General features: G+C 36.0%; 1 protein-coding gene across 2 annotated transcripts in view; it reads left to right on the top strand.

The window, feature by feature from the left end:
- Positions 1 to 5,075: 5,075 nt before the first annotated feature.
- Positions 5,076 to 18,424, top strand: part of LOC137625297 (macrophage mannose receptor 1-like) — a 135,517-nt gene continuing 122,168 nt past the window's right edge. For both annotated transcript variants that reach the window (XM_068356126.1, XM_068356115.1), the window contains exons 1-5: positions 5,076 to 5,250; positions 6,291 to 6,460; positions 7,691 to 7,806; positions 14,781 to 14,890; positions 15,087 to 15,148. In XM_068356126.1, coding sequence (XP_068212227.1) covers positions 5,202 to 5,250; positions 6,291 to 6,460; positions 7,691 to 7,806; positions 14,781 to 14,890; positions 15,087 to 15,148 — 507 coding nt within the window. In that variant the 5' untranslated portion in view covers positions 5,076 to 5,201. The remainder of the gene's footprint in view (positions 5,251 to 6,290; positions 6,461 to 7,690; positions 7,807 to 14,780; positions 14,891 to 15,086; positions 15,149 to 18,424) is intronic.

The raw sequence follows: 18,424 nt of genomic DNA, 5'->3' as shown, positions 1-18,424 counted from the left end.
CTTCTGTCATCAGTCCCATTTTCTCACAAAGCCCTGCCTTATACCTTCCATGACACGCTAAGTAATGTTAGACTACTATAATTCTTGTATCCATCTTTATCGATATTTCCTTCATGCACCAAAAGAATTATTCTTTTTTTAACCTTTTCCATATCTATATAAACCTTACACATCCAGGTCAACCATGAAATCCGCAAAACACTAATATACCGCAGCATCTTACCTGAAGACCATCAACTCCTATTTTATTTTAGTATCTCTACACATCTTTCAGCTTTTCAATTTCTTTCTTTCCATCCTCAAGCATTCCCAGACAAACATCAACTCTTGCAACTTTTACATTGCCCATCAATGCCTTTTTTCTATCCTCCACATGCAACTGCTCTTCAGAGCACTTTGTCAATTGACCTAGGACCACGTTCATATCAGAAAGGATCTATACACTTGGTTTATTTTATTTTTAAATCTAATTGACCATTAACATTTCTCGTTGCATTTCCATCCATGAAGGACAACTTATTCCTTCAGGAGATCCAGTTTGTTCACTATCTTACATCTTTTTCATATTAATCACCTATTTTTCCCTCTCCCTTTCTTCTTGACTACCATATCAATCTTCATGTATGCCTACATTTGTTCTGGTCATTTAGTATGTATCTGTATCTCGAATGATCTCGTATTTTCATTCATTAAACCTTTTACTTAATTTTCCCAACATTTTCTGTTTTTCATTCGTCGTCAAGCCCTCTTCTAGTATTAATAAATATTTCTTGTTGTGACCATAAATTCATCCTGGATTTTCACCCAAGGGGTTACTGCACTGTAATTGTTCAGTGGCCACTTTCCTCTTACTAAGGGTAGAAGAGACTCTTTAGCTATGGTAAGCAGCTCTTCTAGGAGAAGGACACTCCAATATCAAACCATTGTTCTCTAGTCTTGGGTAGTGTCATAGCCTCTGTACCATGGTATTCCACTGTCGTGAGTTAGAGTTCTCTTGCTTGAGGGTACACTCGGACACACTATTCTATTTAATTTCTCTTCCTTTTGTTTTGTTAAAGTTTATATAGTTTATATAGGCGATATTTATTTTGATGTTACTCTTCTTAAAACATTTTATTTTTCCTTTTTTCCTTTCCTCAATGGGCTATTTTCCCTGTTGGAGCCCCTGGGCTTATAGCATCCTGCTTTTCCTACTAGGGTTGTAGCTTAGCAAGTAAGAATAATAATAATAATCTATTCTTTCCACTTCAGTTAATCCATTTTTTTTCTTATATATGCTTCTTTTTTCTCTCTTATGCAACTGAGGTGTCTTCATCACATTTACAGCAATATTTTGACTTGTCTCAGCTAAATAATGATCATATGTACAGTTGGACACAGGTATTCCTGGTACAGCTCGCGCTGAGGAATTGCACCCAGCCACACCCGTACTGCGCGGCAAGTGCCTGTGTTTAGCCCCGGCCTCTACCTCTGCCATCTGTCCCTACACTATCTGTTTGGTTACTTGCCACGAAGCAAGGGTGTGATAGGGTACAATTCTTTGAAGTGTGGTGTGCCAGGACTCTTGTGTCCATCTGTACCTTCAGCTAATCCACTTTTCACCATTATGTTGACAAACTTTCTCTTTATTTCACTTGGCCAAATTTCTCCCTATCAACTCTGGCAAACTTCTTATCTCCCCCCCCCCCCCCGCCACAAAGAATAAATATTTTACTTTGGAAGCGTAATCCCAAATATTAGGACTCATTCCGAATACATTCTGCGAGTATTTCTTAATTCTCATATTTCTTCTGTAACTACGAAATCACCAGCTACTACATCTCTTCTTCTGTCACTTTGCATTCAAATCACCTTGCACTGTCACACTTTTGCGTCCTCAAAATCTATCCAGGCACTGATATAGGATCACGTACGTAAAAGGACCCTCTCTCTCTAATTCGGGTATATATATATATATATATATATATATATATATATATATATATATATATATATATATATACGTGTAGGTGTTATATAGGTTTGTAAATAAATCTATATATATATATATATATATATATATATATATATATATATATATATATATATACATACATACATACATATATATATACAGTATATATATTTATATATATACAGTATATATATATATATATATATATATATATATATATATATATATATATATATATATATGTATATATAATCCCCATACCCACTTTCCTCCTAGAATGTTTGGCAACAAGAAGCCCTTTGGTTATTAGAAGTTAGCTTCTACAACTGTTTCATCTTTCATAAATGTTTCTGGTCACATTGAAGGTCATAACTTTCAAGACAGTTTCGATGATTTCTTATTTTAGAGAGTCAAGTCACACAAGAAGAAATGAAGAGGATAACCCATTATAAAGACTTTAATGAATCAAAAGTCAGGGAATGTTATTCACTAATCTCTGAGGTGCATGAATTTGAATTAGCTTCGTCTAAACCAGGAAACTTTGCTTGCAATTTTTAATGAAACTTTGTTTGTGATGTTTAGTTAAACTTTGTTTGCGATTTTTAATTAAACTTTGCTTGCAATTTTTAATTAAACTTTGTTTGTGATGTTTAATTAAACTTTGTTTGCGATTTTTAATTATACTTTGCTTACAATTTTTAATTAAACTTTGTTTGTGATGTTTAATTAAACTTTGTTTGCGATTTTTAATGATACTTTGCTTGCAATTTTTAATTAAACTTTGTGTGCGATTTTTAATTAAGCTTTGCTTGCAATTTTTTATTAAACTTTGTTTGCATATCATTTGTAAGCTAGTTCAAAATAGACTGTAAGCTTCTGGTTGACATGTGAAAACAGTTTATAATTAAGATCATATCGATATATGGCTATTTGCTCGAAACTCCATCCACACCAGGAAACTTTCCTCAGAAAAAAAAAAATAAAATCATAGACTCAAAAAAAAAAAACCGGAAACTTTCTAAGACGTTAGTGAAGTACGGTTCAACAATATTTACAAACTGCTTTAATGCGTTTTAAAAGCAATTGGTAAACTATGCACAAAATTTTTTTTTCAGAATAAAAAATCATTCCCATTTTTGTTTTTCATCCAAAAAGGGAAATTCACCAATAAAGTGTGTGTACAGAGAGAGACGATGTTGAAATGAAAACAGCCAAACCACCACTTGTTTTATTAGTTATTTTCCTTCGGTGCTGTCAATATTAGGGGTCCATGGTTTCGAAATGAAAATCTTAGTAAAAATAACATTTGTACAGCACAAGACGAAAAGTATCAAGCAGCATAACGGTTACTGAAAAATCTCTTTAAGTTACTGGATGAATTCAATCTATGTTGGTTTTATTGTATATCTGAGAACAAAAATATAAGAAAAAAGTCTGTTTGAACAGGAGTGATATAAGGTCGAACTTATGAGAAACATTCCATTGATATGAGTGAAGTGAATTAGAAAGTCAAAGGCCTTAAATTATGATTCTGAAAAGAACATATAAACGAAATGAAACCTCTCGAAAGAATTCCCCTGAATCCGGATAAGAGGCATTTCAGTTTTTGTTACCAGTTAAGAATTCAGTGGAGTCCGAATTACACAAGGCCTTGGAATTACCGAATCATCCTGAGATCCTTAAGGTAATCTGGCGTCTAATTTCAGTTAATCATTATCACTTTATAATCATCATTATCATTATTCAAGGTGTGAGAGATAATCCCATTCAATACTCTTTTTTCAAGATGGTTATTTCTAGAATTATTATTGCCTTCTCAAAACTCGAAGTGCTAAGGGTATGCATTCGCCACTGTCATCGTTTGTTTGTTTGAGCAACTCTACACGAAAACTACTGTACCGATTTTGATCAAACTTGGGTGGGGGGGGGTTGCATGTTGGGTATGACCCAATGATGAATCTGTAACATTTTCGATAAAGTACATCAAAGTACAAGTATACAGCAGTACTAGAAAAATAATCGCAATGTTATGTAAATGACAAATATTTTGATAGTTTATTTATTGTTCGTGAACATTACGCAAAAACTACTGAACCAATTTCAACGAAACTTGGTGGACTTGGTGCCCCAAGGACAAATCCATTAGATTTTGAAGAAAATACATCGAAGTACAAGTACGCAGTGGAGCTAAGAGCAAAATAAGAATGCTTGGCATGGCCAAGTACATTTATATTCTAACCATATTCAGGCTAAAACTATTTATACGTTTTGATTTACAGCCTAGTCATAATACTTTTCCCAAAGAACACTTCCATTTGCGGTGGAAAAGTACTCTTACATTCTTTCGTATATATTACTGTCGAGAATATTATCAAACTGCTTTTGTTGACTCCAAATCTCAATGATCTTTTATTTTTGTTTTATAATTCCTTTATCGCGTTCATTTTCAACCGTTCCACTTTCTTTGCAACGAGTACATTGTTGTGTAAAGATCGGAAGCCGCTGAAGCAAGCTCCTCTTCTAAAGACATCTTGAAGTCAAGCATTTCAAAGACAAAGTTTGCAAACGATTTCCAAATTGTTTCCAACGATTGTTTGAAAATTATATTTCATTGAGTGGACGGGGCCATAGACTTTGGATTTTCTATGTATACATAGTTATCTTTATTTCTTCAGTTATATGCCAAATATGGCTGCAAATTCTGATTTTTGCGTCTTTCAACTCCCATCGATTTCAAGGATATATATATATATATATATATATATATATATATATATATATATATAGTGTATATATACATATATATATATATATATATATATATATATATATATATATATAGTGTATATATACATACATATATGTTAATATGTCTGTGCGAGTATGTATTTCAACGCTTCCATTTGAGGAAACATGGTTCCATGATAAATGTATCGTTGTTCCTAATTCCCCCTAAAAATAGTTATATCATTATAAATAACAACACTTGAAAAAATGGAGTAAACCGGAAAAAAAGAACAATTACTTCAGTTGACCTTGAAAGCAATAATCTTCTTCACCCCCTCCATTATCAATGAACCCAGTCATCTATTGTTTTCAATGATCTTCTGCTTTGCAGCAATTGACTATTTAGTACCATGGTGATCATCCCATTGCAAGGACCTACAGCGATATCGTCTTGAATTTCTCTACTGGAGGCAAACTTACTTCGCCTGGCTACTCATATTCGTTGACACAAACCAGTGTCATGAATTGGGTTGTTTTTTCGTTGGCAATCGTTGCCCTATGGCACGGAGGTCAGTAATTTAAACAAACAATTAGACTCATTAATGTGGTTTTTGCTTTTTATTAAGCGGATCATTTTGAAACAGTTGCGTTTCTCTTATTCGTCGTTGAAAAGGAAAGTAACGAACGGTTTAGTTTCAATTTCTATGTAAAACGAAACCCGACCCGTTATTTTTTAGCACCGTTCTGTAAAGAAACATTTAACACCGGTTTTATGACTGCTTTCTGTAACCTGGTGTTTTTGCATTGGGCAAAAAATCACATTTTCAATGAAAGTTATGCAGAGATCGTTACATTGTTTGTTTGTTCCCCTTTCAGAAAAAAAAAAAAACAAGATAAGAGTAAAGCTAAATGCCATTGATGCCTTTGCTTTTAAAAAGCACCCTTTGTTCCAGACAAAATAAAGTAATTGGTAATATATATATATATATATATATATATATATATATATATATGTAAATATATATATATGTATATATATGTGTATATGTATATATATATATGTATTATATATGTATATATATATATATATATATATATATATATATATATATATATATATATATATATATATACGTGTGTGTGTTTTGTAAAAGTAATATATATGAGGCCATTAACATTGAATATACTTGCACAGTTTTAAAGTAATATTTATTTGGTAGAGCCTAAACATGTCACTTTATACATGTATTACAGGTGAAAGTATATTATACATTTATATGCAGACCTTTCATATACTGATACATTTTGATGAGAGTTCTTCGGGTTTCTCAACTAAGGTATTAATCCTAACCGTGATCAAAGAGGACATCAATTCCTACTTTTTCTCGATAGGCTAATTAAATCACATAGTCCATAACTGTCTCATCATCTTTTTTTTTTTTTTTTTTTTTTACCTTCTTAGAAATAGCTTAAAGTACTCTAGCTTACATCCAACTGTAAGATCGAAGAACAGTAAAACAACCAAAGTGTCTGTAACAGTACTAGGCCTACTCACCACCAACTAAATAAATTCTTTAGTTAATTCTTAAACATAAAAATTCATTTCCAGGCGAGGGGAACATGGAAGGTCGATGCCCTATTGGATGGATGAACGTATATGGAATGGGCCAATGCTTCACTATACCTTCTGAATATAGGGAAAAGGATTTCAATGAAGCAAGGGAGTTTTGTATTGGTCACGGAGGTGACACTATCGTTATCAAGGATGTAAATATATTGGTAAGTCTTCTCGTGGATTTTACTATTTGTTTAGATGCAGGTGGATTATGGATGAACATTTTAGGCTGAAAATTTCCACCACCATAGCAACGCAATTATTATTATTATTATTATTATTATTATTATTATTATTGTTATTATTATTATTATTATTAGCTAAGCTACATCCCTAGTTGGAAAAGCAGTAGGCTATAATCCCCGGGGTTCCAACAGGGAAAATAGCACAGTAAGGAAATGAAACAAGGAAAAATAAAATATTTTAAGAACACTAACATCAAAATGATTATCTCCTATATAAGCTATAAAAACTTTAATAAAACAAGAGAAAGAGAAATAAGACAGAATAGTGTGCCCGAGTGTACCCGTGAGCAAAGAGAACTCTAACCCAAGACACGGAAGACCATGGTACTGAGGGTATGGCACTACCCCAGACTAGAGAACAATGGTTTGATTTTGGAGTGTCCTTCTCCTAGAAGAGCTGCCTACCATAGCTTAAGAGTCCCTTCTACCCTTCTGTACAACAACAAAAAGGCTCATTAACAGTATATTATACCCTCAAATAACCATGTAAGTATTGTAAATTGTACTTCATCCACATCCAATTAATACAGTCTATACATCAACCTATTTCTCTTGATGAAAATATTTATTTGATGAGGATGAAAATTTGTTTTGTAGTTCTTGATCGATTAGGGAAAGGAGTAATGTGCTTTTAATGAGCACATTTCAACGTCCCTTCTGCCCCTAGTGTATTCGGACACACTATTCTATCTAATTTCTCTTCCTCTTGTTTTGTTCAAGTTTTTATAGTTTATTTAGGAAATATTTATTTTAATGTTGTTACTGTTCCTAAAATATTTTATTTTTCCTTGTCTCCTTTCCTCACCTGGCTAGTAATAATAATAATAATAATAATAATAATAATAATAATAATAATAATAATAATAATAATAATAATAATAATAATAATAATAATAATAATACCCTCTGACACCTCGGCGTTGAAGGACTTCTCCGGTCCCATCACCATGTCATATAAAGATAAAGTATTGTTTTCAGTCATTTCCTCAATAAAAATATATTGAAGCATTTAACATCAGGGATATACAATGGGTTTATATCGTCTTTTGTCCGTTAGACAAGCCTTCACCTAATTCTGTGCTTGTTTACATAGATGTTTAAAATATTTTGTTTATGTATTCACTTATTAATATTTCTTTAATTTCACAGAACTACGCCCTTCGCTACCTACAGTCATCCATTAACTCAATATATACGAATGCCAAACTTATTGATGATAAATGGAAATGGATGGAAGACGAGTCTGATGTTGATACAAGTATACTGTAAGTCTAAAACAGAATATTTGCTCAATTTATATTATTTTGACAATATATCTGAAAGAAAAATTATTAAGGGGAATTTAATGTAAATCTATAAGATCGAGAAAGATGATATTGATGTTGGAATAAAGTAAGATTCTATAAATTCTCAGAAAGATATCTCCTTCACATGCGAAATTTCCTTGCTCATTAGTTTGTCATAATACTGCAAATTCAGTACAAAATAAAACATATATGAACGATTACAGCAAGTGATTAAAATCCCTTAGCCTGGTTTTGAGAGTGGGAACCGAATACACTACATTTTAAGGTAGAAAGGCGCTTGCTTGTGGGCTGTGAACTACCTTTTTTTTTCTAAACTATAGTGAAAGACCCTATCTCTTTTAAGGGCCATTTATGACAGGTCAGTGTTTGTAGGACTATTGCCGCTGTGGTAGTAGCGATATAAACGATACAATACAGTATTGCCATAGAGACTCACCAAGTGGGCTACTTGTAGGCATAGGAATGCCTAATGAATGGCATACATGTTTTAGAATTGTTTGTTCAATTAATTTTTTCTGGGCTAGATGTGTTCACATGGCTTTGGCTTTGATTGTGAGTATTCAGAGGACTTTGTCTGGGCTAGCTATGTGTTCACAAGGCTTTGGCTTGAATAGTTAGTATTCAGAGAGCATTTTCTGGGCTAGCTGTGTGTTCACGTGGGTTCGGCTTGGATAGTGAGTATTCAGAGGGCTTTGTCTGTGCTAGATGTGTGTTCACATGTCTTTGGCTTAGATAGTGAGTATTCAGAGATCTTTGTCTGGGCTAGTTGTGTGTTCACATGGCTTTGTCTTGGATAGTGAGTATTCAGAGGGCTTTGTCTGTGCTAGATGTGTGTTCATATGACTTTGGCTTTGATAGTGAGTATTCAGAGATCTTTGTCTGTGCTAGATGTGTGTTCACATAACTTTGGCTTAGATAGTGAGTATTCAGAGAGCTTTGTCTGTGCTAGATGTGTGTTCACATGGCTTTGGCTTAGATAGTGAGTATTCAGAGATCTTTGTCTGGGCTAGTTGTGTGTTCACATGGCTTTGGCTTGGATAGTGAGTATTCAGAGGGCTTTGTCTGTGCTAGATGTGTGTTCACATGACTTTGGCTTTGATAGTGAGTATTCAGAGATCTTTGCCTGTGCTAGATGTGTGTTCACATAACTTTGGCTTAGATAGTGAGTATTCAGAGAGCTTTGTCTGTGCTAGATGTGTGTTCACATGGCTTTGGCTTAGATAGTGAGTATTCAGAGAGCTTTGTCTGTGCTAGATGTGTGTTCACATGGCTTTGGCTTAGATAGTTAGTATTCAGAGATCTTTATCTGGGCTAGTTGTGTGTTCACATGGCTTTGTCTTGGATAGTGAGTATTCAGAGGGCTTTGTCTGTGCTAGATGTGTGTTCACATGACTTTGGCTTTGATAGCGAGTATTCAGAGAGCTTTGTCTGTGCTAGATGTGTGTTCACAGGACTTTGTCTTGGATAGTGAGTATTTAGGGGGCTTTGTCTGTGCTAGATGTGTGTTCACATGACCTTGGCTTGGATAGTGAGTATTTAGGGGGCTTTGTCTGTGCTAGATGTGTGTTTACATAACTTTGGCTTAGATAGTGAGTATTCAGAGAGCTTTGTCTGTGCTAGATGTGTGTTCACATGACTTTGGCTTGGATAGTGAGTATTCAGAGAGCTTTGTCTGTGCTAGATGTGTGTTCACATGACTTTGGCTTAGATAGTGAGTATTCAGAGAGCTTTGTCTGTGCTAGATGTGTGTTCACATGACTTTGGCTTGGATAGTGAGTATTTAGGGGGCTTTGTCTGTGCTAGATGTGTGTTCACATGACCTTGGCTTGGATAGTGAGTATTTAGGGGGCTTTGTCTGTGCTAGATGTGTGTTCACATAACTTTGGCTTAGATAGTGAGTATTCAGAGAGCTTTGTCTGTGCTAGATGTGTGTTCACATGACTTTGGCTTGGATAGTGAGTATTCAGGGGGCTTTGTCTGTGCTAGATGTGTGTTCACATGACTTTGGCTTGGATAGTGAGTATTCAGGGGGCTTTGTCTGTGCTCGATGTGTGTTCACATGACTTTGGCTTGGATAGTGAGTATTCAGGGGGCTTTGTCTGTGCTCGATGTGTGTTCACATGACTTTGGCTTGGATAGTGAGTATTCAGGGGGCTTTGTCTGTGCTCGATGTGTGTTCACATGACTTTGGCTTGGATAGTGAGTATTCAGGGGGCTTTGTCTGTGCTCGATGTGTGTTCACATGACTTTGGCTTGGATAGTGAGTATTCAGGGGGCTTTGTCTGTGCTCGATGTGTGTTCACATGACTTTGGCTTGGATAGTGAGTATTCAGGGGGCTTTGTCTGTGCTCGATGTGTGTTCACATGACTTTGGCTTGGATAGTGAGTATTCAGGGGGCTTTGTCTGTGCTCGATGTGTGTTCACATGACTTTGGCTTGGATAGTGAGTATTCAGGGGGCTTTGTCTGTGCTAGATGTGTGTTCACATGACTTTGGCTTGGATAGTGAGTATTCAGAGGGCTTTGTCTGTGCTAGATGTGTGTTCACTTGACTTTGGCTTAGATAGTGAGTATTCAGAGTGCGATGTCTGTGCTAGATGTGTGTTCACATGACTTTGGCTTTAATATTGAGTATTCAGAGGGGTTTGTCTGGGATAGTTGAGTGTTCACATGAGTTTGGCTTAGATAGTGAGTACTCAGAGAGATTTTTCTGGGCTAGTTGTGTGTTCACTTGGCTTTGGCTTTAATATTGAGTATTCAGAGGGCTTTGTACGGGCTAGCTGGGGGTGTTCACGCGGCTTTGGCTTGAATATTGAGTATTCAGAGGACATTGACTGAACTAGCTGTGTTTCACATGACTTTGGCTTGAATATTGAGTATTCAGAGGGCTTTGTCTGGACTTGATGTGTTTCACATGGATTTGGCTTAGATAGTAAGTATTCAGAGGGCTTTGTCTGGACTAGATGGGTTTCACATAGCTTTGGCCTAGATACTGAGTATTCAGGGGCTTTGTCTGGGCTAGCTGTGTGTTCACACGGATTTGGCTTGGATATTGAGTATTCAGAGGGCTTTGTCTGGACTTGATGTGTTTCACATGGATTTGGCTTGGATATTGAGTATTCAGAGGGCTTTGTCTCCACTAGATGGGTTTCACATAGCTTTGGCCTAGATACTGAGTATTCAGGGGCTTTGTCTGGGCTAGCTGTGTGTTCACACGGATTTGGCTTGGATATTGAGTATTCAGAGGGCTTTGTCTCCACTAGATGGGTTTCACATAGCTTTGTCTTAGATAGTGAATATTCAGAGAGCTTTGTCTGTGCTAGATGTGTTTCACATGGCTTTAGCTTTGATAGTGAGTATTCATAGTGCTTTTTCTGGACTAGCTGTGTATTCACATTGTTTTGGGTTGGATAGTGAATATTCAGAGGGCTTTGTTTGGGCTAGATGTGTGTTTCAGATGGATTTGGCTTGGATAGTGAGTATTCAAAGGGGTTTGTCTGGACTAGATGTGTTTCACATGGACTTGGCTTTGTATTGTGAGTATTCAAAGGGGTTTGTCTGGACTAGATGTGTGTTCATATGGCTTTGGCTTGGATAGTGAGTATTCAAAGGGGTTTGTCCGGACTTGCTGTGTTTCACATGGACTTGGCTTTGTATTGTGAGTATTCAAAGGGGTTTGTCTGGACTAGATGTGTGTTCATATGGCTTTGGCTTGGATAGTGAGTATTCAAAGGGGTTTGTCCGGACTTGCTGTGTTTCACATGGACTTGGCTTTGTATTGTGAGTATTCAGAAGGTTTTTTCTGGGCTATCTCTGTGTTCATATGGATTTGGCTTGGATAGTGAGTATTCAGAGGGCTTTGTCTGGACTAGCTGTGTTTCACATGGATTTTGTTTGGATATTGAGTATTCAGAGGGCTTTGTCTGGGCTAGATGTGTGTTAACGTGGGTTTGGCTTGGATAGTGAATATTCAGAGGGGTTTGTCCGGACTAGCGGTGTATTCACATGGCTTTGGCTTGGATAGTGAATATTCAGAGGGCTTCATATGGGTTAGCTGTGTGTTCACATGGCTTCGGCTTTGATAGTGAGTATTTACAGAGCTTTGTCTGGGCTAAATGTGTGTTCACATGACTTTGGCTGGGATAATTAGTATTCAGAGGGCTTTTTCGGGCTATCTGTGTGTTCAAATGGCTTTGGCTTGGATAGTGAGCATTCACATTGCTTTGTTTGAACTAGCTGTGTGTTCACAGATCCTTTTCTGGAATAGCTGTTTGTTCACATCATTTTGTGTAAGTTATGTCTTTGCAGGCTTTGTCTAGTCTAGCTCCTTGTTCCTGGACTTTTTTGTGCTATCTACGTGTTTATTGGGTTTTGTCTAGGCTAGCTAAGTGTTCATGGGGCTTTGCCTGTCCTTAGCTGCTTGTTCAAGGGGTTTATCCAGGCTAGTTCTATTTTCACAGCCTTTTTTGGCGAGCTACATATTCAAGAGACTTTGTCTGGGATCGTTGCTTGCATGGTTATGGAGTTTTGTCCGGGATAGCTGCATGGTCACTGGGCTAATTTTTGGGTAGCTGCATGTTGTTTTATGTTGTGCAATGAACGTCTAAGTTAGTTGAGAGGACTTTTGGTTATTGCCTTCTTTGGAAATGGGCCTACCAGGTCCTCGCGTAGTGGTCAACCTGGTCGCTGTTAAATGATATGTATCGCAATAGAGATTTGTAGCCTTAATCTAATGGAATATCATTGTAGAGAGCTGCAGTTTTCAAGTCCATGGGTACTCATTTCCATATTTTATGACCCAAAGATAAGTAGGAAGTCACAGAGCTAACTCCATAACAGGATTTACAATAGGCATTAATTGTCAAAGCAAATAAGCCATTGTCACCCATGAACAATGCTCTTTGAAATATGCACGATAAAATAGTGTGATATACAAGGCAAATGTTGAATAGAGGAGAGAAAAAATTGATGCAACCCTTTTTGCTACACTAAGAAAAAGATTTTATTTCATATTTTGCGGTTGTTGTATGAAAGTCACTAAATGGACAGAGGGTATGCAGATAGTTTACAGCCTTAAGCTTTGTATGGATGTTGCAGAAAGATGAAAAATTAATGAAGTACTGATCCTTTAAAGTTACTATTAGACTTTGACATGATAAATGTATGAGCTGCTTAGTTAAAGGAGAGGAATGGGGAGGTTTTGTCACTTAATGAGGTAAGAGGGAATTGGGTGTGATTGGGCCTTTGATTACTAGAAGGTAGATAGTAGGAAGCAGGTGGACCTTACAAAGTGTGGAAGATTCTGGTGATGAATGAAAAAGTATGTGTTATTTATAGCGTTGCATTAGTAAGATTAATCGTGGTAGGAGAAAATAAATTGTATTAGTGAGTTTATACAGTTCAGGAACAGAAAGTGATTAAGATAGAATAGTATACATTAAGAGAGGATGGGTGTGCTAGGTGATCTTGATGCAAAGTGATAGACTACTGAAAGAGTTAAGAAGTTTTGCTGGGTATTTAGCTCTTGAAGTCAATGAAAATTTATAATCTTGGGGAAATTTGTTTTGAGAAAATCTTGGTTGCTGGAAGTACTAAACTTCCATTTCAGAATATTCATAAGGGTACTTGAGAAAGACAAAATACAGTGATGGATATAGTTTGCCAGTTTATGTGCTATTACAGGTTGAAAAATGAATAAATGACTCAATGTAATGGTAAAAAATCCCCATATGTTAATCTGGTCATTATTTTATTGAATCATATATCAAGATTTCTAAAGGTTTCAGTTTGCAATGAAGAACTAAAAATATGGCTGTAACTGTATCCTATACTCATTTATTCTATCCTCTTATCTTTAAATATCCTTTTATCTCCAAATTTGTTACCTTTCTAACTCTACCTAATCCACACACATTTAGTCGAGTTTTTATATGCACTGCCTTCTGACTTTGTTCCTTATCAAATTATTTGAATTTTTGGAAAGGGAGGAAATTCTCCCAAATGACCTTCTAAACTATTCATAGTTAGCAGGAAATTAACAGGTTGGTTATCCTACAAAGGATCGTAAGATGCGAAAGAAATGTGAAGCGGTCTTGGGACGTTTTGCAATTAAACATACATATAACGTGTGTATTTTTAATTATGGATCATCTACAGTGGGAAATTTCTAGGGGTGCTCTTCTCCACAAAATTTGATACATAGTGTCTCTTTATTTGTATAATTCTGTCTAAAAGGAAATTATAGTAATTGCATATAAGCTATTAGGGTATTTATATTTTGCCTCTTTAGAATTGACCTAACTGCTATTTTAAGCATATGACCTTTTGCACAGTATTTTCATCTAAGCATCGCACTGAGATCATATCACAGGTATGGCTTCCCTTAGCCTGTGAATTATCTCTTTATTTCTTGATAGTTATTCTTTATATCTTTCATCCAAGAACCTGTGCAAACAAACTATTCCCAATCTGCTGCCATACATGAAAAAACTATTGCTTTTTAACGTCTAAATTTTTCCATTTACAACAATTTTCACCAGTCCCTGAAGCTTCTTTACTCTTTTGCCAGCCTAAATTATATCAAACAAAAACATAAACTTCTTCAACTACCTTTCATTGTTCTCTACTGTCCAGCTTTTGCTGCTGATATATCTCCATGTGTTTAAATAATAAACCACCATGGACATATGGAGAGATATCAGATCCTAGTTGGAAACTATGTCACCATAAGAATCTCTTCCCGGTGATGCTCAGAAGAACCCCAACAGGTTTCAACAAATAGCCTCCAATACAACTCATCCTCAACTTATGCTGCATATTTGTGCTGATGAATGTGTGCTGAAATCTACAAATTTACCCTTTTTAAATATAAATAAACTATTTACTGCACCAAATGATATATTTGATCTCCATATCTATTATCATTTTTTCCAGACCCCTAGCTGGGGAAGACTCTGGGCCATGTGGTTTGCTTTTAGCAAGTGGAAAACTTCAAGGAGTACGCTGTGAGGTTGAACACTCCTTTATGTGCCATCGAGGACAAGGTATAAATGTTTTCCCCGTTAAATACTGAATTGTGGATAGATCATCATGAAGTATGTTTTTTATAAGATACATTAAATCATCATATACGACCAAATAGTTTTTTTTTTATATATCAGAATTTTTTCTATACACATTGTCCTATCGACGTGATTTATATTTCGCTTGACTGATTTGTTTATTGCTCTGATATCCTAGGCGTTCCGCTTACTTGCCGTGATGTCAGTGGATATGAGGAAATGGGTGATCATTGTTACAAGGTGAGTAGCCTACCTGATAAACCTCATTTTTTAATTGTGAATAATTTTGCGGATTCTGTGCCCAAAAACTACTGTCAAAGAAAATGTCCAAGATTCAATTTTAATCCATAAGTTGACTAATAGATCAGCATTGCTTAAATACGTACTGAAAAGTGGAACCAAAGATTTAGGCCTATGACTTGATGGCTATAGATTCATTCAAGTGAAGATCTTTGGTAAATCCCATTCAAGCTAACATGAAATTAAAATCATTTCCTTTCCATCACATTTCTCCTTAATGTCAGACCACTTATCATTTAGTACTTCAGGCTAACCCTATAGGGATTTGCTAGTTATTATTGATAATTTTACTGAATATTTTTGTCAAACAGTATATTGAATGATGGGGTGTGTCTGTTTAAAAAGGCCTTTTGCCAATATGTTGTGTATGTCGTCAGGCTCCACTTTGTGGGCTGATTTTTGCCAATTTTTTTTTTCTTTGCTAAAAGTCTTCCTTTTGCCTATCAGAAGGCCGTGATACGTGTAGAATTCATCCCCAGCCTCTATAATGCCCCCCATGGTCGTCAACGCCCCCCTTCTGTTCATAGTAAAAATAAGAAATATCATTAATGATTGTGTAATTTTTATAGTTTACCTCTCAAAAATTGGTCGAAGTCGTTTTCTAATATCAGTTTCATCAAAGAAAATTAGTTCAGGGGTGACTATGAGATTATCTCCCATCTCCCTGTGTCATCAGAAAAAAATCCCTTTTTCTTGGTTTTTTTTTTCGGGAGAGGGGTGTATTTCTTTGCTTGTCCTGCTCTTATGCCTTAAGTAATATAATTTTTAGATGTTTTAGGCTATCAAGTGACATAATACCTACAAATACACAGAAGGTTTTGTCCCTAAATTGAGATTTTAATTTTTGGTGAATATTTATTTCTAGGAATCACTCCATCATCTGCTTGGCTTTCACTAAAGTTATTGCTCGTTTTTTTCTTGCTGTGTGCTTATTTACTGTTCGATTTTGATAAAACTTTGTGTGCATGTTCCTGGTGGATAAACAAACATGCCTACAGAACGAAATTTCAATTCAAGACAGTAGTTTCTCACCGATCACCAAATAACATTTAATTCGCTGGCCCTGATTTTCACATTTTTATTCATAAAATCCTTTATTTTCCCTGTAGGATGATAAAACTCACAGAGGATATGCCTTATTATAGTGCTAATAATGCCTGAAAATTTCATTAGCGTGTCTTGATTAGTGTATTTTTGGGAAATATTTTTACGATTGGCACCCCTACAAAGTGGAGCCTACCCTTAAGCATTGCTGGCTTCCGGTAGCTGGCCTATACTGCTATAGAAGGTCTTGTATAATGTTCCAGTTTCTTTTTTTACAACGATGGAAGTCAAAATGCAACACTTGCTCCATAAGGTAGTCAACGCAACTTCAGTTTAGGATGGGAGTTACCCTATCATGTAGGGAATTATTACCTCCAAACAAAGTTGGGAGGAGGTTATGTTTTCGCCCCATTTGTGTGTTTCTCCGTTTTTCCTTTTGTCTGTGTGTTTGTTTGTTTGTTTGTGGACAACTTCCTGCCAACAATTTTACTCATAGAGTAGTGAAACTTTAAGGAATTAATGTTATGTTTCGATGTGGAAGTTAATCAATTTTGAAAGTCCTAAGTCAAAGGTCAAGATCAGGGTAGAATTAACCATAACCTTAACCAAAGGTTTGCACATGGTTGTCACACACATTTAAAATACGCCTACGGTCTAAATTGATTCAGGAAAAGGCAAGCTGGTTTCAATAAATAAGCTGCCGTGGCGGAGGTCTGCACTCTCAGAATACTTTTCTTATTACTAGTGTGGATACCTAATTAATTCAACATGGTGACTTCTTGTTGTTAGTGGGGTGATAATGTAGATTCAAAAACTTGAATCGAATTCATGAATGCATAGTGCGACTTAGTAAACGTCATTCACAAATAACATGGTATGCAAATAAGAGAGGATCCTACGGTGGAGCTTTATGCAAATACAGGACTCTAAGATATGCAAAATAAAGACGTTTTTTTCCATAATTATACATGGAGCTGTAAGGAAATATTATTAAAACTGCTCGAGTCTGCTATCTGCCGACAATATTGACCTGAAAAATGCAAAACCTCTTTTTCATCTAATTTCAATTCTCAGTCATTTTGATTTGTGGGGAGGCGGGTGTCGGGGTTTGAAATGTATATGCTTGTTGTTTAGTCCGGTAAGTTCAAATCTTTGAAACAGTTCAATTTTACTTTTAGACTTCATTTTCATACATGATTTATAAACTTCATTATTCTTGGTATATTCAGTCTGTGCTCACTCTTTTTTTTTCTTTTTTTTTCTCCACTCACATATTTTTACACCTGCATTACGACAATTCCAACAGCTTTTCATTGTAATCTTTTTCCCAAAAACTAATATTAGGGGATAGTGAAAAAAATTCCTCTTTAACCTTCAAGCCACATTCTCGCCACCAAAGTGCCACATTTCCTGCAAGTGTTCGGGGAAGCATCTGTGAATCTCTTTGGTAAATATTCCTGGAGAGGCCAATGATAGGTGTTTATTTGATTATGCCCTCAATGACGTATGTCTCTGGGCCAATGTGCATTCTCCATCACTTGGAGTGTCCAGGATTGCTTCTCAATACTTAAAAATATTACTGAATTAATGGGTCACAGGGTTGGCATGCACAGCACTTCCATGTACTGCTTGCCAGAGCAGAGAAGCAATGAGATAATGTTCATTTGCGAACAAAGCGAGCAATTCCAGAGCAAAGATTATTAGAGGGATGTGATATAAATCTTAGGTAATTATGAAACTTCAGTAGAGACTTATGTGGATGGCATACGCAGCCTATCCATGTACAACTTGCAAGAAGAGAGGAGCAATGAGATAATGGTCATTTGCGAGTAAAGCGAGCAACAACAGAGCAAAGGTCATTTGAGGGATGTGATATATATCTTAGGTAATTATGAAACTTCAGTAGTGACTTACGTGGATGGCATACGCGGCATATCCATGTACAACTTGCAAGAAGAGAGGAGCAATAATGTTCATTTGGAAGCCAACCAAGCTACGGCAGAGCAAAGATCATTTGAGGGTTGCTATAGAAATTATAGGTAATTATGATATTTCACTAGTGACTCACGCGGATGGCAATATTCTACGGGCCAACCAAGGGAAAGGCCCGTGCCAACACGAAGAGTTGGCTGTAATACACTACCACCACCGGATGGCATGCACAACACTTCA

The sequence above is a fragment of the Palaemon carinicauda genome, chromosome 2, assembly GCF_036898095.1.
Source record: "Palaemon carinicauda isolate YSFRI2023 chromosome 2, ASM3689809v2, whole genome shotgun sequence".
Classification (NCBI taxonomy): Eukaryota; Metazoa; Arthropoda; class Malacostraca; order Decapoda; family Palaemonidae; genus Palaemon; species Palaemon carinicauda.
This window is presented reverse-complemented; position numbering and strand designations above follow the sequence as displayed.